Source organism: Macaca nemestrina, chromosome 15 (assembly GCF_043159975.1).
Source record: "Macaca nemestrina isolate mMacNem1 chromosome 15, mMacNem.hap1, whole genome shotgun sequence".
In the NCBI taxonomy this organism is placed as follows: Eukaryota; Metazoa; Chordata; class Mammalia; order Primates; family Cercopithecidae; genus Macaca; species Macaca nemestrina.
In genome coordinates this window covers 25,780,875-25,801,472 of record NC_092139.1, presented here as the reverse complement: position 1 = coordinate 25,801,472, position 20,598 = coordinate 25,780,875, and the positions used below count along the sequence as shown (strand labels likewise).

Here is a 20,598-nt window from a genome sequence, read left to right as displayed (position 1 = left end):
ATTATTAATTTGTAGTCAGTCCTTTCATCTGTAAGCTCCCCTACCTCCTCCTCAGGCAAAAAAACAAAAACAAAAACAAAAACAAAACCCACTGAATTTTGAAATACATTTCAGATATCAAATGATCTCACCCATAAGTATTGCACTATTATTATTTCTTAATGTCTTCTTTTTTTAGATTCAGAAAAAGCGAGGGGATCTTCGATTGATTGTGGCTTCAGCCACTCTGGATGCGGACGTAAGAGCCTTTCCTCCCCTTTCCTCCTCTCCTCACAAACACTTTCGTCCTATATATCCTTGGGAAGTTACCTCTAGCAAGAGCTTATCTTTGGCAGAATGGCCTACCTTCTTTATGGGACCATCTGATGTCCTAGATTTCATAGAGTCAGAGGATACTCCTTTTCAGCTTGTGGGTGGAAATTAGCCTGTAATTAATTAAGTTCATAATTACCTACCTGTCTTGTTTATCTACATTCTGTCTTTCTCCCCACTTAGGCAGCTTCTTTTTATTATCTTTTCAGTATGAGTCTGTATTTCTTGAATTTATTTATGACTATACCATATATATTTAGATTTTTCTGTGCAATTGAAGTTTCTCCTGGGCCGGGCATGGTGGCTCACACCTGTAATCCCAGCACTTTGGGAAGCTGAGGCAGGCGGATCACTTGAGGTCAGGAGTTTGAGGCCAGCCCAGCCAACATGGTGAAACCCCGTCTCTACTAAAAATACAAAATTAACTGGGCGTAGTGGCGCATCCCTATAATCCCAGCTACTTGGGAGGCTGAGGCAGGAGAATCGCTTGAACCTGGGAGGCATAGGTTGTAGTGAGCCGAGATCGCTCCATTGCACTCCAGCTTGGGCAACAAGAGCGAAACTTCATCTCAAAAAAAAAAAAAAAAGTTTCTCCTGTATGTATAATAATTTCCATGTTGAAGTTTTTTATGGCTAGGTTTACTTATTTTTCTCTCTTGATGACCGATAATTTGAACAGCAGCTCAACTCAACAAATACTTTTGACCACTTGCTATATATACATGCAGAAATAGATGTTTGCAGTTCAGTGTGTTCAAAGCACTGAGGCAGCCAAGGAGGGAGCCCTTAACTCCAGCCAGCCGGGGGGTGCCCAGAAACTTTCATAAAGGTGGTGACGTACCAGCTGTGCTTGAAAGATGGACAGCCATTTTCCAGATGGATGAAGGTGGGGAAGGGCACCCTAAGCATAAATGAAATCACAGGGACATGACCATGAGTTCACGGAGCTTCGAGTCTTATCTTACCTGCCAGACCCTTATGGGTGAATTACCCCCGAACTTCCTCTTTGACTTTATTTTCTTCCACTTTCTCCAGTGCTCCCTACATTCCAGCCTCACTGGTCCCCTTGCTGTTCCTCAAAACAACCCAGGCATGCTTATGCTCTGGAGGAACCCTCTTTTTAGATCATTCTTCCCCAGACAGTCTAAGGTTCTCTCCTAATTTCATTCCAGTTTTGAGTATTTATTTCCTCAGAGAGGCGCTATCTAAAACAGCACCCCAAATGTTCTTTATTCCCTTATTCTGATTTTTTTTTATGTTTATCACTTGTCTATCACTACTTAACATTATATGCATTGTTTATTGTGTGTCTCCTGTCACTAAAACATGAGCTCCATTAAGATCAGGACTTTGGGCCGGGCGCGGTGGCTCACGCCTGTAATCCCAGCACTTTGGGAGGCCGAGGCGGGTGGATCACAAGGTCAGGAGATCGAGACCATCCTGGCTAACACTGTGAAACCCCGTCTCTACTAAAAATGCAAAAAATTAGCCGGGCGAGGCGGCGGGCGCCTGTAGTCCCAGCTACTCGGGAGGCTGAGGCAGGAGAATGGCGTGAACCCGGGAGGCGGAGCTTGCAGTGAGCCGAGATCGCGCCACTGCACTCCAGCCTGGGCGACTAAGCGAGACTCTGTCTAAAAAAAAAAAAAAAAAAAAAAAAAAAAGGATCAGGACTTTGTCTCATTTTGTCCCTTCTACCTAAAACAATGTCTGGATGTCTGGCACAGAATAGGCACTTGGGTTGAATGAATTTTGATTGAATGGAAAGCAATGGAAGATTAAAATGGGGAGGTTAGGGTCAGATGACGGAAGGCCTTACATGCTCAGCCAGAGAGGATGAACTCCATCCTATGTCTGGTTGGGAGCCATGGGAACATGTGAGAGTGGGCAGTGACTTGATCATGTTTGGGCTCTAGAAAGATCATTCTGAGTGCTGTGTATGGGAGAGAAGAGTAGATACGGAGTCTCCATTAGATATGGAGGCCAGTTCTGAAATCCAGGTGAGATGTGGTCCCTGGCTCCTGGCTCCTGGGAAACAGAACAACTTGGAGAGAGAGAGAGCGCAGCATGGCGAAGGTGAATGTCCAATGTGTCCGGAGACTGGTTTCTCAGACCTTTCCACAGGCTGTAGGAGTCTGTTGTCTTAGGTCTGCCCATGGCAACTTCTGGGTTAAAGCTCCTCTCTTGCCCTGTTTAATTGTCATCTCTCTCACCCATGGTATCTGCTGGCATGCTATTTTGTGGACTATGGCTGACTTCACCTCTAGTTAGCTCCTCTGTGGCCACGTTACACAGAACATCTCTATCTCTTTTTTACCCCCTCCTTAAAAATTATTAAATTAAGTTAAAAATTATTCCAGTTTTTATTATGTTCAAAACTGTAATGTCCAAGTCTTTTCTTAGATGCATTTTATTTATTTATTTATTTATTTATTGAGACCGAGTCTCTCTTGCCCAGGCTGGAGTGCAGTGGTGTGATCTCAGCTCACTGCAAACTGCCTCCCAGGTTCAAGTAATTCTCGTGCTTCCGTGTCCCGAGTAGCTGGGACTACAGGCGTAAGCCACTATGCCTAGCTAATTTTTGTATTTTTAGTAGAGATGGGGTTTCATCATGTTGGCCAGGCTGGTCTCGAATTCCGGACCTCAGGTGATCCTCTTGCCTTGGGCTACCAAAGTGCTGGATTTACAGGCGTGAACCACCACGCCCGGCCAGATTCATTGTTAATTAATACTAATTGTTCACAATTGCCTTTTATTGTCTTGGTGTGACACAGAGATGAAAAAAATAGCTTCTTTCAGTTCTGTCTGTGGTAGTTGTTATAGATGACTTTCTGGAAGCAGTTTTGTAAGCAGGAAGGCAGCATGTAGGAGCTTTGTCCTGCCTTGCTCTGCTGTGGTACAGGACATGCTGGACCCTGGTGAGCTGGGCCATTCCTTCTTATCCCATCCTCACTGCTCAGCCGGTACCTCCTGTGTGAAGAGGACAGTGGTTTCTATGTGTCTCTGAATGGGGGATCTGTGTGTGTGAGCCATCTCTGTGTGGGTTGTGGGTCCATGTGTGAGCGGCCTATGTGAGGTATGGGATGTGAGTTTGTATGTGAGTGAAAGAAAGAAAGAGGATATGAGTGGACGAAAGAGGGCAAGAACGAGGAGGACCATGTGGGAGTGGCAGTGGGGTTGGGTGTGGCTTAGGAAACATTTTGATCTGGAGACCCAGGGAAGTCCAGAACTCATCCCCTGGCCCCCAGTGGCTCGGTCTGTGGGTGATAGACTAATTTCTTTTTTTTTTTTTTTTTTTTTTTGAGACGGAGTCTCGCTTTGTTGCCCAGGCTGGAGTGCAGTGGCCAGATCTCGGCTCACTGCAAGCTCAGCCTCCCGGGTTCACGCCATTCTCCTGCCTCAGCCTCCCGAGTAGCTGGGACTACAGGCGCCCGCCACCTCACCCGGCTAGTTTTTTGTATTTTTTAGTAGAGACGGGGTTTCACTGTGTTAGCCAGGATGGTCTCGATCTCTTGACCTCGTGATCCGCCTGTCTCGGCCTCCCAAAGTGCTGAGATTACAGGCTTGAGCCACCGCGCCCAGCCCGATAGACTAATTTCAAACCTCCTAGAGCTAGGGCTGCTGATAGGCCACCTGCTGTGGTTTCTCTCAGCGACTGGGGTGGCCCAGCCTGCAGATGAAGACAGCGGCGGCTGCAGCCGGGAGGCAGAGACCAGCAGAGCATGATGGGGCTGATCAGATAGCTGCTTTGGTTGCTTTAGCTACTTTCTTAATGTACGCCCATTTAAACGAACAATTATGTAACATGACTGGATATAATTATGAAGTATTTATTGATCCTGTATCACATGATATTATGATACTGCTTTTCTTTTATTTGCGTCCAATTACATGGCAGAATATGTGGTTACTGCTCCCATAGTTTTTTTGTCGTAAGTCCAGCTACTTGAAGAGAGACTAATTTCTCTTTCCAGGTTCTTAGAGAAGGAACTTAGGATCAGCTGGGGTCAGGTCCCCACCCTGGACCTGTCTACATGGGCCAAGGGCTGTTGGCCAAGGGACGGGTGTCTTGGGTAGACATGGCTGCTTGGTGGCCACTCCAGTGGATCAGGAAGGAGCAGCTACCAGGGAAGGAGCCTATGGTGAGCTAGAAGACAACCCTGCAGATGGCCACATCATTTACATTCCATTTCATAGACTGTCCCCTGCCTTTATATGATGTACGCTTCTTACCGTGTCTATATGTCAATGTGACCCCACCTCTTTCAAACCTGACTCAAACTCCTCTTTTCTGGGTGTGTTGAACTCATTTTACTCTTCTTGTTCCTTGATCCTGCCTCAAGATGCTTGCATTGTTGGTACTATATTTATTTACTTTTTTTTTTTATGTATTTTGTATTTCCAAGTAAAGATACAAGATAAAGATCTTAAAGGTCTTGTGCCTTCTCAGTAAATGCTGAGTCTTAATTCTTTTTTTTTTTTGAGACGGAGTTTCGCTCTTGTTGCCTAGGCTGGTGTGCAATGTCGCGATCTTGGCTCACTGCAACCTCCGCCTCCCAGGTTCAAATGATTCTCCGTCTCAGCCTTCCTAGTATCTGGGATTACAGGCGCCCACCACCATGCCCAGCCATTTTTTTTTTTTTTTTGGCATTTTTAGTAGAGATGGGATTTCACTATGTTGGCCAGGCTGGTTTTGAACTCCTGACCTCAGGCGATCCACCTGCCTTGGCCTCCCAAAGTGCTGGGATTACAGGCATGAGCCACCGCATCTGGCCGAGACTTAATTCTTGAAAGAGTAACTCCCTATCTTTACTTTTCAGTACCATGTATTCCTTAATGGTAAGGTTTAGGCATCCACTCTAATAAAATTGTCAAGGCATCATCTTCTTCCTTGTTCTGCTTGCCTTTTTGGTAACATTCACCCCTGTCCAAGCCCTTTGGTAAAATCTTCCTCCTCCTCCTCCTTCCAGAGCTCCTGGAGCCCTGCCAACTCCCCTCTCCCACCTCCTTGTTGGCTTCCTCTTGGGCTCCTTCTCTGTCTGCTCTTCCCCCTCAAGGCTGCACACCCCTGTGGCCCCTAGTTCAGCTGAGCCTTCATGCTTGTGGCAGTCTTGACTGTGTGCCTGCACACTAGCCTTAGCTGTCTGGCAGCTGGCTAGCTGTGGACATCCTAAACTCATAAACTTGTGACTCTCGGATTCTCCATCTCAGTCTCTTTCTCGTGATCATTCACCAATGGAGACCAAGACCTCCATTTCTTTAAGAAGTTTTTATCCCCGGTTGAGTAAGAAGTCACTCCAGCCTTCTTTCCAATGTGCACGTGTGTGCACACTCACTCACTGATTGCTAGTTCCTACCAGTTGTATCTCTGAAGTGATTTGCCCAGGTTTACACTTTGTCTCCCCTGCACTATTATGATAGCTTCATTAATTAGTTTGTTTGCCTTGAATCTTTTAGTTCCTCTGCCCTTCTCCAAAATGGCCACTGGAGTCCGGGATCCAGCTCGCAGGTCTGATAATATCATGCCCATCCTCACTGCCCTTGTCTTGCCCGTTGGATAAAGTGTCAGTGCAGCTCAGCACTTGGGTCCCTTCAGAGTTATGGCTAACATCACTTATTGAGTGCCATTCTAGGCTAGACGTGTGCCACAGCCGTCCCACACACTTTATTTGAACCTCACAGCAACCTTGCAGGGTGGATAGCAGTTTGTCCGTTTTGCAGATGAGACGGCTGACTCAGAGATGAGGGAGGCCTGCCCTAGACCTTGCCTCTGTCCTCCCTTAGGGACCCCTTTACATTTTTAGTCCACACTGTGCTGTTGTCCTGGTAAGGGATGTCTCCCCCATCCCAGCCAGTAATAATCCTTAGCCTTTACGGTGCAGGCGAGGGATATTGCCGCTTCCATGAAGTTCTCCCTGAAAGCCAGTTGTTCTTAACTTTTCATTCTGTCAGATTGTAATCTGCAGCTCTTTCCTGGTCACAGGGTCAGTCTGCCTTAGGGTTTATTTTGTCAGCTCTTTGCACATCTGCCTTCTGTGAACTGTTTACTCTTTTGGGGCATGGGGTCTCTGTTCCCACTTGTTTGTGTGTTACTTCTGGTGTACCTGTGCTGTGCCTGTCATAGGGATGCAGGAAGGCTGAAGCAACTTGAAGGGAATTTACCCAAAAGAAAGTGAACAGGGGTACTGTGTGGAATTCTGCATAGCAAAACATAGTTTTGTTGGCATGAGGCACTTTTATGTCTGTGCTTATTCTTCTCAATTTTGAGGTTAATGTATAACATTCCTGTACTTTGTAGTTAAATCTAGTTTACTCTTTTAAAAATACCCCTCGGAGCCCCTTCACTTAGTGTTTGATGCTGTTCATTAGCACAGCTCCTGGGCTTTTGGGTTTCCTGGAGCAGGATGGACATGGTTTATAAAGGTAGATAGGGAAATAAAGACAAGCTTTGCAGTTACGTAGCCAGGCCTTGGGGAAATGAGTAGAGGTGGGGAATGGAAAGGGGACCCAGATTCAAATCGTGGAGCACTCCACCCGACGGGACATCCATGCCCCCTCTGCAGTGGATACTAGCTGCTTCCCATCTGGTGCTCACTTGCCTGCCTGCATAGTCACTTAACTCTTCTCAGTTGCAGCTTCTCTTTGTACCTTAGGGTCACATTCCCCAAGAGAGGATCTTTGGTGGTGTTTCCTTCCTCCATCATTGGCCAGAGCCCTTAAGACAGGTCTCCTTGTGGGCTGCAAGTGGTAGTCAAGTACCATTAAATAGGATGTGGCCACCTGTTTGGGAGAAACTGCCAAGAGACACTTCTCCCAGCGGTACTGCACGAGTGTCGGGGAAGTACATGATTGATGGCCTACCCCATGCAAAGCCTCGCACTCACTACTGTAGGGCGTGTAAAGATGGAGAAGACACTATCCCTGCCATCAAGTGACCTAAAACCATTAACAATGGGGCCAGAAACACACCTACTATTCACAGAAGGAAAAGTTTCCTTATAAATTGATAACTCAAATGATCATATCTATGTTTTCCAGATAGAGTTACGCACCAACCTAATCTAACCTGTACTGAACTTGAATCACATCTTTGACCTAATTTTTGCTTAAATGAAATACAGAGGATAGGAATAAGATAAATAATACTACAGCTACATGTTAACTCAGATGCTATACTGAATGCACTTTTGAAATCTAACCTTTATTATTTTTATGAAAACTTTAGTAAAGACTGTCATTGAAATGTGATTCCCCACAATTGCAGTTAGAAAAATGTGAATTTTAAAAATGTGTGTTACAACCCGTAATCTGTATTGCGTATATGTAATCCTTGCTACTCACCTGTGTTTGGCCAGTTTTATATTATTTTTTTTCCTCCATGAATCGCTGTGAACCTTTTTCTCTAAGAGAAATGAAGAATTAATTTTTTTCTTTTTAGAAATTCCGGGATTTCTTTAATCAAAATGAAACCAGTGATCCAGCAAGGGATACAAGTGTGATCCTTACAGTGGAAGGGCGAACATTTCCGGTGGATATCTTTTATCTACAAAGGTTTGATGATGCTTGAATTCTTGATGATGGTGATTAGAAAATCACCATCGGCCTCTGATGTAGAATGTCAGAACTGCATTTGCTCACAACTCTAAAGGATGGGGAGGAGCATGTTTTGTGTCCCTTGTCTTTGGTCTAGAATGTTTTTACCCTGCTCTGCATCACTGCTGAATTTACTTTAAACCCTTCACACTGACACGCAAGTTTCCGTGAGTCTGTGGCTAGTAGCTCAGCCAGAGAGAGCGAAAGTGGTGAAAGGTTTTGGAGAGGGAAGCTTGATAGTTTTCAGAACTGGGGTTTACAAGGCTGCATGTCAGCAGGGGCAGTATTGGTGATTTGAATCATTTGCCTCTCAGTTCTCTACATCCCTAGCTAGAAGGCCCAGTTGGTACTTTTGGGAGTAGCCTACTTGGACAAGCAAGGGGCCATCCTAATTCCTGTACTAGTCACTGCACAAACAAAGACCAGGAGCCTGTTCCAGTGGCTGATAAATCCAGAGTTGTGGACTTGATTTCTGAATCGTTTTGTTGGAGAGCACATCCATCAGGGCCATCCAGCTGACCCATAAATGCTGCTATTGATAAGGAGGGAAAATGGGCTGGGAAGAGTGTGGGCTTTAGCACTGGGACCACAGCTCCCGATTTTCATTGGTCTGATGTCTTTGCATACTAAAGATAGCACATCTGTTTGTATGGGTATATCATTTTATTTCTTTGCAAATAAAGCTAAAAATCGTAGTTGACATATAATTATGGATTATTCTTGAATATTACATTTGAAAAATGAATATTTTATTTATCAATGTACTAATTACCTACTGGGCAGGCCCAAACTCACTTTTATGAGCTTTGCTGCCAGATTATTAGGGTAATTGATCTGTAATTAACGAGCATATTCTAGTGATGAATTCATCCCATTTGTCTTTTCAGTCCTGTTCCAGATTATATCAAATCAACTGTGGAAACTGTGGTGAAAATTCACCAGACAGAGGGAGACGGAGACATTTTAGCATTTCTTACTGGCCAGGTAATGCCATTGTACTTCTCTGATGAACAAACATGTTAAGACAGCACCAAAATTAATACAGAGCCTTGTTACTTTACTCAGCCGTTTATTTCATGTTTTGTTATATTTTGTGGTTCCATAATTATGTAAAAAATTGATTTGATGTCATTCATCTACCATCTAGATTGTCAGGGAGTCGTTAGCCCCTGCCTGTTCTGTCTGCAGAGGGTTAAATGTTTTTTAAATGTATTAACTGATTCCAAAATAAACTAAGTAGTTGAGTGAGGGCTGTTTTGTTTGCCAGAATTGGATACTACATTGGGTCCATGGTCCTGCACACATGTTGCTGCTGTGTACCTCTTTTTCCAGTGACACCTTTGCAGCTCATCCTGAAGGTGATAAGTGGCCATATTACTGGTACAACAACTGAACAGACCCAAGTGCTCACTGAAGGTGGCAGCACTATTCAGACCTGCCCTCCAACTGTAATCTTTTCCACTGCCAAACACTTTCCATGGTTCAGTAATCTTTTTTGGAGAAAGCTTCTAGTGATTTTATATGCTAAAACTTGTCCATATGCATGCGATGCTTGTTTGACACTGTATATGTATGCTGGGTAAAATAGTCATTGTTTTTATTTATTGGGAACTCGTCCATTCATTGCAGATCACATTGATTTTTTAGTAACTAATAGTGTAGTTGCAAAATTTCACCCATTGTCATCATTGTTTATTAGCATTTAATTAAATATCATCCCAGAGTGGAACATGATGGCACTGAAATTATTGCATCTGACCAAAATTAAAATCCAGATTCTGACTTTGATCTTCTTTCAGTGTGATGAAATAGCATGCTTTAAAGTGATCTCAGTTTCTTTGGTTCCTGGTTCAATGTCTTTAGGAAGAGGTAGAAACTGTTGTGTCGATGCTCATCGAGCAGGCTCGGGCGTTAGCTCGCACTGGGATGAAGAGACACCTCCGAGTTCTCCCCATGTATGCAGGACTGCCTTCCTTTGAGCAAATGAAAGTGTTTGAAAGGGTGTCACGCAGTGTCAGAAAGGTGAGACTATCCTGATGACCAAGGGTGTTGGCAGCCGTCTATAATCATAATGATGCTCATTTACTTGATGTGAAACTTGCTAAACACAAGGCAGACTTCTAGGTCTGTATTTCTGTGTAGTAGATCTAAAAGCACACAATAATAAATAATACATTGTGAAGATTTCTTTCTTTCTTTTTTTTTTTTTTTTTTGAGACGGAGCCTCGCTCTGTCGCCCAGGCTGGAGTGCAGTGGCGCAATCTCAGCTCACTGCAAGCTCCGCCTCCCGGGTTCACGCCATTTTCCTGCCTCAGCCTCCTGAGTACCTGGGACTACAGGCGCCCGCCACCACGCCCGGCTAATTTTTTTGTATTTTTAGTAGAGACTGGATTTCACTGTGTTAGCCAGGATGGTCTCGATCTCCTGACCTTGTGATCCGTGTGCTTTGGCCTCCCAAAGTGCCAGGATTACAGGCGTGAGCCACCGCGCCTGGCCCGTTGTGAAGATTCTAAACCCGTCCCACTGAAGGGTCACTCTGACAGTAGTTATCAGATCAGGTGACTTCCCTTTTCTTCTCTTCTGCCTTCCTAATATTTCCCACGACACGTGCTTACTTTGGCTGAAGGGATTGTTTGCGGGGATTTAGGTCATCTGTCAGGAGCAATAGAAAGGTTGGTACACATGGTTTCTAAATAATTTAAGTATCAGCTTGCCTATTTTAAAAGGCCAAATTTAAATCAGTTAATTCAAGGTGTGGCTTAAAAATGCTTGGCCTTGAAGTGAGAGTGGGGAAGGGTGTGGTGGAAAGCACTGGTTTGAAGGAGCCGGCAGGCAGCCAGTCCGCCCACTGTTCATGGTCCCCCTGGGCCTGACTCTGCCTTTTCCTTTCATTAGATGAGGACTGCGCAGAACCAGCCCGAGGACAGCTTTTACTGTAGTAGCTATTTATGAACAGGTGGCAGAGAATAGAGCAGGTGAGGGATGGTCTGAGGATCCACTCCCAATGTCAGATCACCTGGAAGAGGGTGCTCAGCCTCTTAACCATTGGGATGGAGCAACTTGAGTCTGCCGCGTCAAACATTAATTGCAGCCAGTCAATCAGGAGACCTGGATTCTGCCCCTGAGCTACTGTGTGCCTTGGGACGACTGACTTAACCTTGAATCTGAGTTTTTGCAGCTGTAAAACATAAATAATAATAACTTTCAGATAGGTGGTTTAATAGCATAATATCTTAATCCCAACTACATAAAAATATTAGGAAGATTATTTTATAAAATGATCCTTTATAAAATAATTTTTATAAAATGATTTATAAAATGTAAAATGCCTGAAAAAAGTTGTAACTGCTATGTGTATGTGTCCCATGCTGCTTAAACCCTCCAGGGGCAGCTCCCGATGTACTGGGAATAAAATGCAAATACCTCATGGTGACCCAGAGACCACATATAATCGCTTCTCTGCCTCCCTCTGCAACCTCATCTTCTACTTACTCTGTATTTTGGCTGCACTGGCTGTTTCTCCTTCCTTTGAACTGTTTCTTCTTCTTGAATCTCTGTAGGATTGGCTGCTTCTTGTTACTCAGGTCTCTGCTCAAAATCTTTCACAGAGGCTCTCCCTGGCCAACAAATGTAAAGTAGCATGCCCTATTATTATAATAATATATAATATACATGTTATATACTATATCATATCATATTGCCTCATTGTATTAATATTTTCTTTATAGTATTTGTTGTACTCTGAAATTATCTTCTTGTTTATGTTCAGCAAGTCTTCAGCCCACTCACACTAGAATGTAAACTCTGGCAGAGCAGGGGCCTTGTCTGTCTTGTTTATCCTACATCCCGTCACCTTGAACAGTGTTTGACAAAGTGCATACCCTCAGGAAGTAATCACGATGTGAATGAATAAATGACTATACCTGCGCAAGGTGGTGGTGATTTACTTTGGTTATGCCAAAGGGAAAAACTAACAAATACTAGGCTCTGATCACTTTATATATTAATTGTATATAGTACCTTCAGTAGCCCTAAGGGAGGTGGTAAATCTTATGATGTAGATGAGGAAACAGGTTCAGGAGATTGAGTAACTTATCCAGGGTCACATGATTAGGGAGAATTCAAATCCAGGGCACCCCCTGACATCGAAACTCACACTCTTTCTAGTATATTAAACTGCCTCTCACAGATTCTGCAATGTTGGAAATGTTAAATCTTTTAGGATTTTTAGGAGTTTATTAAAAGCAGAAAGAGTAAAATGACTTTTGTTCTTCTTTCTGTGTGGAACTTAGGTGATAGTGGCCACCAATGTGGCAGAAACCTCTATCACAATCAGTGGCATTGTGTATGTGATCGACTGTGGCTTTGTCAAACTCCGAGCCTACAATCCCAGGACAGCTATTGAATGCTTGGTGGTGGTGCCAGTCTCCCAGGCATCAGCTAACCAGCGAGCAGGACGTGGTGGTCGTAGTCGCTCGGGAAAATGTTATCGCCTTTATACAGGTTAGTGTGGCTTTCCCTAAGGGTTTTTGACTTTCTCGTAGTCAACCTGGGCATCAGAGTATAGCAAATGTTTACTCCTAATGGTAGAACTTAACATAAAATACAGGCCTTCCTCACAAGGCCCTGTGTAATCTGCACCCCCCCCCACCTTCCTCACTTTAAATATGGTGTTTCTTTCTTACTAGTCCCCATTGGCCAAAGCTGGCCTGTGAGTGACCGCCTATTTGCTATCCTGTTCTAACCTAACATCTGGGCACAGGCCGGTGTAGCCATGCGCCCCTAGGGCATGGGCTGTGTGTCCTGGATCCTTTCTTGCCTTTCTTTCTTGACTTAATGTACTGTTTTCATATTCCAAGATCCCTGAGTCTTGTGGAGCCTCACATTGGGTTCCACTTTTACTTCTGGTTCAGAGCATCTTTGCCAAGTGAAAATGGAAGGTCTGTCCCGAGACTCATTCATAGAAAACAAATAGTTGATGAACTCCTGCTCTGTGCTGTGCATCATGCTAGGTAGGCTCTGAGGGAACAGAAGGCAATTTTAATACTGTCTCAGCCCTTCTGGAGCTTTTTATCCAGCTTGAAGAGAGCCTTACCTACAGACAGTGATGGACCCAGAGCTGCTCTTTCTCTCTCTGCACTTCTCTTTTGTGGGGAATGCTGCTGAGATTTTCCCCAGTTGTCCAAACTCAATTTCCAAGTCATTGTTAATTCCCTTCTCTATCCAGTATCCATCTGCATTCACTTAACCAGGCCCAGGGTTTTCTGTTTTATTTTGTTTTGTTTCTTCTGGCGTTGCTACCCCTGAAGAAGGTCCAGGGGTTTTAGCTCTGCCATTTGTCTCTTCTTTTCCTTTCTGGTTATCATTGTCCTTGTTCAGTCTTTGATGTTGATCTTTCTTTTAGCAGTGTTTGTAGAGCATCTACTGTATGCTGGCCATGATGCTAGAGCTTGGAGATCTGGGGCTAGTAACCACAGTCTGTGGCCACAGTGGCTGACAGTCTGGTGGTGGAGGTAGACCTCAAAACAGATCAGCATACTATGGTATGATAGGGAGCAATAAAGAATCCGGAGCCTTGGAAGCAGAGAGCAGAGGCTTTTCCTTGGGCTGTTTTCTCTGCCCAGCAGATCCTCCTTATCTTTCAGATCCTCTCTCAGATGGCAATTCCCTCATGAAGCTACCTTAGATGCCTTCTCCTAGAAGCTGGTGTTATCTTTCTGGGGATTTGGGGAGTGCTTCACAACCAGGGTGGTGCTTGAGCCTGATCTTATTGGCAGTACAGTCCTTATCTAGGTGAAGAGGTGATTGGGGAGATTCAGTTTCAGCATACCAGGCAGAGGGAATGGAATGTACAAGTACTTGCAGGGAAGGAAGTGGGTTTAGAACATTCATGGAAGGGAGAGAATAGGCAGAACCCAGGACCAGAGGACCAAGGGTAACCACTGAAGATGCTAAGAAGAAATGACTAGAGTAGAAAAGGGAGAGCCAGGACTGAAAGGGATTCTGACATGCAGAGAAGATTTCAAGACATTTTTCTCTTCAAAAATTATTTATTGAGGTGAAATTTATGTAACACAACATTAACCAAATTAAAGTGAACAATTTATTAAATTCACAATGTTGTGTGACCACCACCTCCATCTAGTTTCAGAACATTTCAGCCACTCCAGAGTAAAATCCCTTATGCATTAAGCAGTTTCTTTCCATTCTTTCTGGCTGCGAGTGCTTGGAAATCACCAACCTGTGTTCTTCTCAATGGATTTCTCTCTTTTGGATATTTCATGTGAAGAGTCATACAGTATGTGACCTTTTGTGTCTGGCTTCTTTTAGCATAATGTTTTTGAGGTTTATCTACATTGTAACATGTACTTAATTCCTTTTTATTACTGACTAATATTCTGTTGTACAGATAAACCACACTTTGTTTATTCATTTATTAGTTGTGGATATTTGGGCTGTTTTTGCCTTTTGGCTACTGTGAACAGTGCTGGTATGAACCTGCATGTACATGTACTTGAGTAGGTGTTTTTAATTCGTTTGGCTATTACAAGGTTATATGTAATTTTGTTTAACTTTTAAGGAGCTCAAGTTACTTTTATAGAGGCCAGCATTATCTCATGCACCAAGAAATCACAGACTAAAGATAGGCAGGTGGGTTTGGGTGAAAAGTCGTTGAATCTCTTTGCATGAGCAGTTTTAGTGGAAGTTGGGTTAGGGAGGGCCCCTGACTCTAGTGAATGCATTGATATCCAGCCTCTAGGCTTCCACAGGAGCCTCCAGACAGTGTTGCTTTGAACAGGGTGCCACCTGCTCAGACCCTCCACAGTTTCTCAAACCATGCTGGAATTTTCCTCAGCTTACTTCTCCTACTAACCACTACACATTGCTTCCCAGCTGAACTACAGACATGCCTTCTGCATGAGAAACACTTTGATATCTTTTCCTTGGGCTGTTTCCTCTTTGCCCAACAGATCCTCTTTGTCCTTCAAATCCTCCCTCAAATGGCAACATGCAGCTTCCCTGGAGGCCCCACTCCAGCCACCCTGCTTCCTCCTTCCCTGAGCTTCCATTTCTCTTTGGGAAGTCCACTCCTTGGGACTTTTCCTATTTCTCAACTGTTCTGGTCCAGGTCCCAGACCCCTGCATATCACTGAAGCTTTTCAAGGGGATTGCCTGCAACTCCTACAGCTTCTGGCCCTATGCCTCACACACTTGAGTCCTCAGGAGAACTTGCATGTCATTGAACTTTCAGGAAACACCCACTTCCTGTGAGCTTTTCGGCAGAGTGGTCCTCTTATGTGGTAACTTTGTTTCTCCTTGGTCAGTAGAGTGCTTGGAAAATGGGGTTATATTATCAAGAAGCTGTACCCCAAATGCTGTTGAAGTATCTCGTTTGGAACTTCTTGCTGTTGGCCGTCATCCAGAACCTTCCAGTTAGACCCAGTTTGTATCAGTTAGTCCACAGAATATTGGTTGTCTATTTTCTTAAAGAAAACCTTTTTGAAGTTCTTCAGGGACAGTGGTATTTCTTCAAGGCACTTTTTTTTTCTGGTTAACTAAAGCTTTAAGATCTAAATGGAAGTTGGGTCACCCTTGTATTGTTTGCGAAGGGTGTGCATCAGTTAAAATGTTGACTGATGTGGGAGATTTTGGTGGGTGGAGCATTCTCTATGTAATCCTTAAGCTTTCTGAATATACATGAAAATGATTTAAACTCTTCCTCTTTTTTCCCCACCCTTCCTGCCTAGCTTTTATAAAAAGGCCTTCTTCCAAAGTCTATTCTCCTTCCCCCTCCTTTTCTGCCCTTCCTGTCTTGGAATCTCTGTGTCTGAGGATGATTTTTCCTGTGTAAGGTCACCTTTTTTTCCTGGCAGGGCATGTAAATATTCATTTCTTGGTTTGGGGCAGCATTGGATTCTGGGAACGATATTGTGTACCTGCTTCGTTGATTTAAAAACTTTGATTTGGACAATTTTTGCTCTTTATAAGATTTGGTCATTCGTTATATTTTGGTGATATATCTTGAGGTTATTCTTTGCTTGTATGTGAAGCTCTTGCTTCCTTGACTTATTCCAAACAGAGATGGTGGCAACTGGGAACTGATAGAGTGGTTCAGCAAATACTTAATTGGTTTGATTTAATGTTTTGCTGACAAAAAACATTAAAAAAACAGCATTTTAAAGCAAAAAGAAAAAGTTTTATAAAGGTGTATTCAAATATATTTATTTAAGGCATTTTAAAATAGAATGGTCTTTCCTAAGTATAAAAATAACTTTATATCATGTTATCATGTGCATCTGCTCCTAGAATCCTAGAGCTTCTTTTTCAAGATAGAGAAGAAAATTTGTCCCTTGGTATAGTGATTGCATTTGATTGTGACATTTGGTCCCAAACAGTTCTGATTTCCTATCCTCAGAGGAAGCCTTTGACAAGTTGCCTCAGTCTACGGTTCCTGAGATGCAGCGTAGTAATTTGGCACCTGTCATCCTGCAGCTGAAAGCGCTAGGAATTGACAATGTCCTCAGGTTCCACTTCATGTCGGTAAGTCCTGCCTGCTGTCTGGGGCCATAGGGAGGCTAGGGAGCTCACAGGGGGATGTCAGGACACTGTCGTAGGGCATGCTGTCTTTCTTTTTTTTCCCTACTCAGGTCATGTGTTGTGTGTCTGCTTTGCAACCAGGCCCTGTGCAGGACGTAGGGGAAAACAGCCAGACAAGGTAGCCTCAATTCCTGTTCTTATATAGTTCCTGTTCTTGTCTGCTGGGGAATAGAGACAAGTAAGTGGGTAATTACAGAGCAGTGTGCCCAGGGCTCTGAGAGACAGAGGAAGTGCCCCCACCTTAGTCAGTCGTGTCCCAGGTGAAACCTGAAACCCAAATAGGATCTCACCAGGTTGGGAGGAGTGGAGAGTTCAGGACAGCTAGTCTTTGTACAGGCCTAGATGCAGGAGTACCATGACTAGGGGATCCTGGAGGGTTTAGATAGAGCTGCAGGAAGACCCTTATATCTGATTGCTTCTTGAGATGATTTCTAGGAGTGGAATGACTAGGTCAAAGAGCCATAGTCCTGTTGAGGGTCCTGTTACGTGGCCAGATTGCTTTACCAATGTCATTCAGTGCATGAATGCCCACCTTGTGGTCCTTCCATTGTGCCATGTTATCTTCTTTTAGTTTCGCTGACTTGATTGGCCAGGGCGGGGGGGGAAATTACCTTTATTATAATTATTTTTAAATTTCTCATAAGGTAGCTTTTTATAAAAACATTTATTAGTCAGTTTGTATTTTTTCTGAATTGTTAAGCTATTTATCTGTTAGAATTTGTGTCTATTAGTGATTTTCAAGAGTCCTTTGAATATTAAAGACATTAATCTTTGTCTATAATATTTCTTACAAATATTTTCTATTTGTATTTTATTTTATTTTTTTAATGTGTAGACATTCTAAATATATTCACAGTAATCTATTTTTGCCTTTATGATTTCTTTGGCTATCCTTTTTTCTTTTTTTTTTTCTGAGACAGTCTCACTCTGTAGCCCAGGCTGGAGTGCAATGGTGCCATCTTGGCTCACTGCAACCTCTGCCTCCCATGCTCAAGTGATTCTTGTGCTTCAGCCTCGTGAGTAGCTGGGATTACAGGTGTGTGCCACCACGCCCGGCTAATTTTTTGTATTTTTAGTAGAGACAGGGTTTTGCCTTGTTGCCCAGGCTGGTCTTGAATTCCTGAGGTCAGGTGATCCACACATGTGGGCCTCCCAAAGTATTGGGATTACAGGCGTGAGCCACCACCCCCGGCCTCTTTGGTTATTCTTGTGCTTATGAAATACTTCTTATATTTGGGTCAGTGAATACATATTCACTCATATTTTCTTCTAGAATTTTTATGATTTGGGAACTTTGTTTTTTCCCAACTGTATATGGTATGACAAGTCTGGATTCTTGGATCGTAAAGTCCCTAATGTCATATGTGATGGTAAAATAGGTGAATGAAAGACTAGAACATACAGATATCAACTCTCCCAAAGAAAATTGTGTACTTACCTTACCATAAGTATAGGGAAAATGAACCCTTTGTTTATTGGTGTAGAGTAGTAGATATTATAAAGAAAAGATAAACAGGCTGAGTGTGATGGCTTATGCCTGTAATCCCAGCACTTTGGGAGGCCGAGGCAGGTGGATCACTTGAGGTCCGGAGTTCAAGACCAGCCTGGCCAACGTGGTGATACCCTGTCTTTACTAAAAATACAAAAATTAGCCAGGCATGGTAGCATGTGCCAGTAGTCCCAGGTACTTGGGAGGCTTGAGGCAGGAGAAACGCTTGAACCTGGGAGGCGGAGGTTGCAGTGAGCCTAGATTGTGCCACTGCGCTCCAGCCTGGGCAATAGGGCAAGACTCCTTCTTAAAAAAAAAAAAAGAAAAGATGAACAGTATGTGCCAATTTAAAAGCTTATGAGAAGCCCCACATGTAAAATTAAAGAAAAACATGCAGTGACAGAAATGACGGATCAGTATCTCAAAAAATACGAAGAGTTTTTATATGTACATCATTCACAGTAAATATTCAATAAATAAAGCTAAAGGAAAAAAACAGCACAAATTCAAATTGTAACTATCATTAGGACATGTTGAGCTTCTCTAGGAGAGAGGTGACTGCACGTTGATATAGCTATAAAGGATGACTTTACACTATTTTTTTCTTTTTTTTTTTTGGAAACAGAGTCTCACTGTGTCACCCAGGCTGGAGTGCAGTTATGTGATCTCAGCTCACTGCAACCTCCGCCTCATGGGTTCAAGCGATTCTCGTGTCTCGGCCTCCCAAGTAGACGAGGCTCGGCTAATTTTTTGTATTTTTGTTAGAAACGGGGTTTTGCCACGTTGGCCAGGATGGTCTTGAATGCCTGACCTCAGGTGATCTGCCCATCTTGGCCTCCCAAAGTGCTGGGATTACAGGTGTGAGCCACCATGGGCAGTTGACTTTACACTAATTAAATGATTAAGTATAAAGAAAAATGGTGAAATCCAAAACTGCCACAATTTCGGAAAGTAAATTCCTCCTATGTTAACGCTGTTTCTGTCCCCATGGAGGACTTTCTGACGACATTTAATGAGCTGTAGAAATGCCTGCTATTTCTCTCATAAAAATTTCTGCTGAAAAAATAATTCAGAAGAAGAAAAAAAGCTTACATATATGATAATGCTTATAGCATTTATATTAAATTTAAAAATATAAATGAAAATTATCGCAAAACTTTAGAACAGTTGAACAATGAAAAAAAATGCATACAAGTTTATCTTCACATATTTCCTTGTGGTTATTATCCCCTGAAATTGTGGTTTTTATGGTTGAAATTACAGAGTACATATAATTTTGTATATTTAGCAATGTTACTTACAATGGTGAAAAACTGGAAACAACTTAATTGCCCAGCAATAAGAAAATTGACTTCTTTATGGAGTATGATCGTCATCGAGTATTATGCAGCCATCCCAAGTAGTTACTGTGAAGTTTGTATGGGTGCAAGAAACAATGAAAACAGAAAAACATGTAGTGAGAAGACCACACTAAAACTATACATACACAGTAATTCCAGATATGTTAAAACAGTGTTTCTGTATTATCCCAAATCAGTTGAGGTCATAGAGAAATACTAGTGAATGTGATTAGATGAAAATACTATGGATAAGATTTTTGTGGGGAGGGGGATAAGTTTTTTTTGTTAATTGACTGGAAATCGGGCCAGGAATTGAGTCAGAGATGACCTTGTTAGTTTTTTCTGTAATTGTTAAAAGCCTAGTTCAGAGATTGCTATTCCTGTTATCTCATCCACTCTCAGTATAAAAGATCCCAGAGGGTTTAAGCTCCTTCATTTAGGTGTTGTCCGTTTTGCCTCTTTGTAGAGAAAGATGTTGTAGGCACCAAGGAAGGGCTAGTGGATCATTTACATGATTTGCTCAATGTTGATTTGTTGAATCCTCTCTGTGTAATGAATCCAGTAGGTTTAGTTCCTGCCCTTGTAAGTGTGTTCACCTGTGTGTTCAGTCACTACAACGTTTAAAATAGTTTAACTTTGGTCTTTAGCAAACAAAGTAGGGGAGGTAGACTGGGAAAAATGAGGCCTGAGTTCAGCTTTGCCGCCAACTGCCTATATGACCTTGTTCAGATGTCTTTTCCTTATTACAGTTCACTTTACTCATCTGTAAAACTGAGCTAAAACAATGTGATGATTAAAATACATTTGCTATGTGAATGCAATTAGAAAAAAATGCTATGTGAATTTAGAAAAAATGCATTTAGAAAACATGCTATGCAGTTTAAAAACGTACTGTAATTTTATTACCTGGGTTATTAGAAACCACATAATTTAGAGAGAAAAAAATATGATGCCTGGCACTTAGGTGCTCAGTCAAGATTTATAGAAGAAAAGGAGGTAAAGATCTGGAAAATCAGACTGAGGCTGACTACATCAGCTTTGCTTATGAACTTTAGGTTCTCTAGAACTATTATTTTTTGAAATTCAAATTCAACATATGTTGCAGTTTCCAGACAGGGATTAGGAAAAAACAAATTTAGCGTATGTTATTTACCCACCATGGGGCCTGGAGTAGGTCTCTGGGGGATGCAAAGATAGATCATCCCCGAGTGCTGCAGTGTCCTGGGGCCCCAGTGTGGTAGAAGGTTGAGTCTGCGAAGTAAAAATTAG

General features: G+C 42.8%; 1 protein-coding gene across 4 annotated transcripts in view; it reads left to right on the top strand.

Moving 5' to 3' along the window:
- Positions 1-20,598, top strand: part of LOC105496344 (DEAH-box helicase 35) — a 91,978-nt gene that overhangs the window by 33,825 nt on the left and 37,555 nt on the right. For all 4 annotated transcript variants that reach the window (XM_071079333.1, XM_071079335.1, XM_071079334.1 and 1 more), the window contains exons 8-13: positions 179-238; positions 7,748-7,860; positions 8,790-8,886; positions 9,766-9,924; positions 12,195-12,405; positions 16,319-16,443. In XM_071079333.1, coding sequence (XP_070935434.1) covers positions 179-238; positions 7,748-7,860; positions 8,790-8,886; positions 9,766-9,924; positions 12,195-12,405; positions 16,319-16,443 — 765 coding nt within the window. The remainder of the gene's footprint in view (positions 1-178; positions 239-7,747; positions 7,861-8,789; positions 8,887-9,765; positions 9,925-12,194; positions 12,406-16,318; positions 16,444-20,598) is intronic.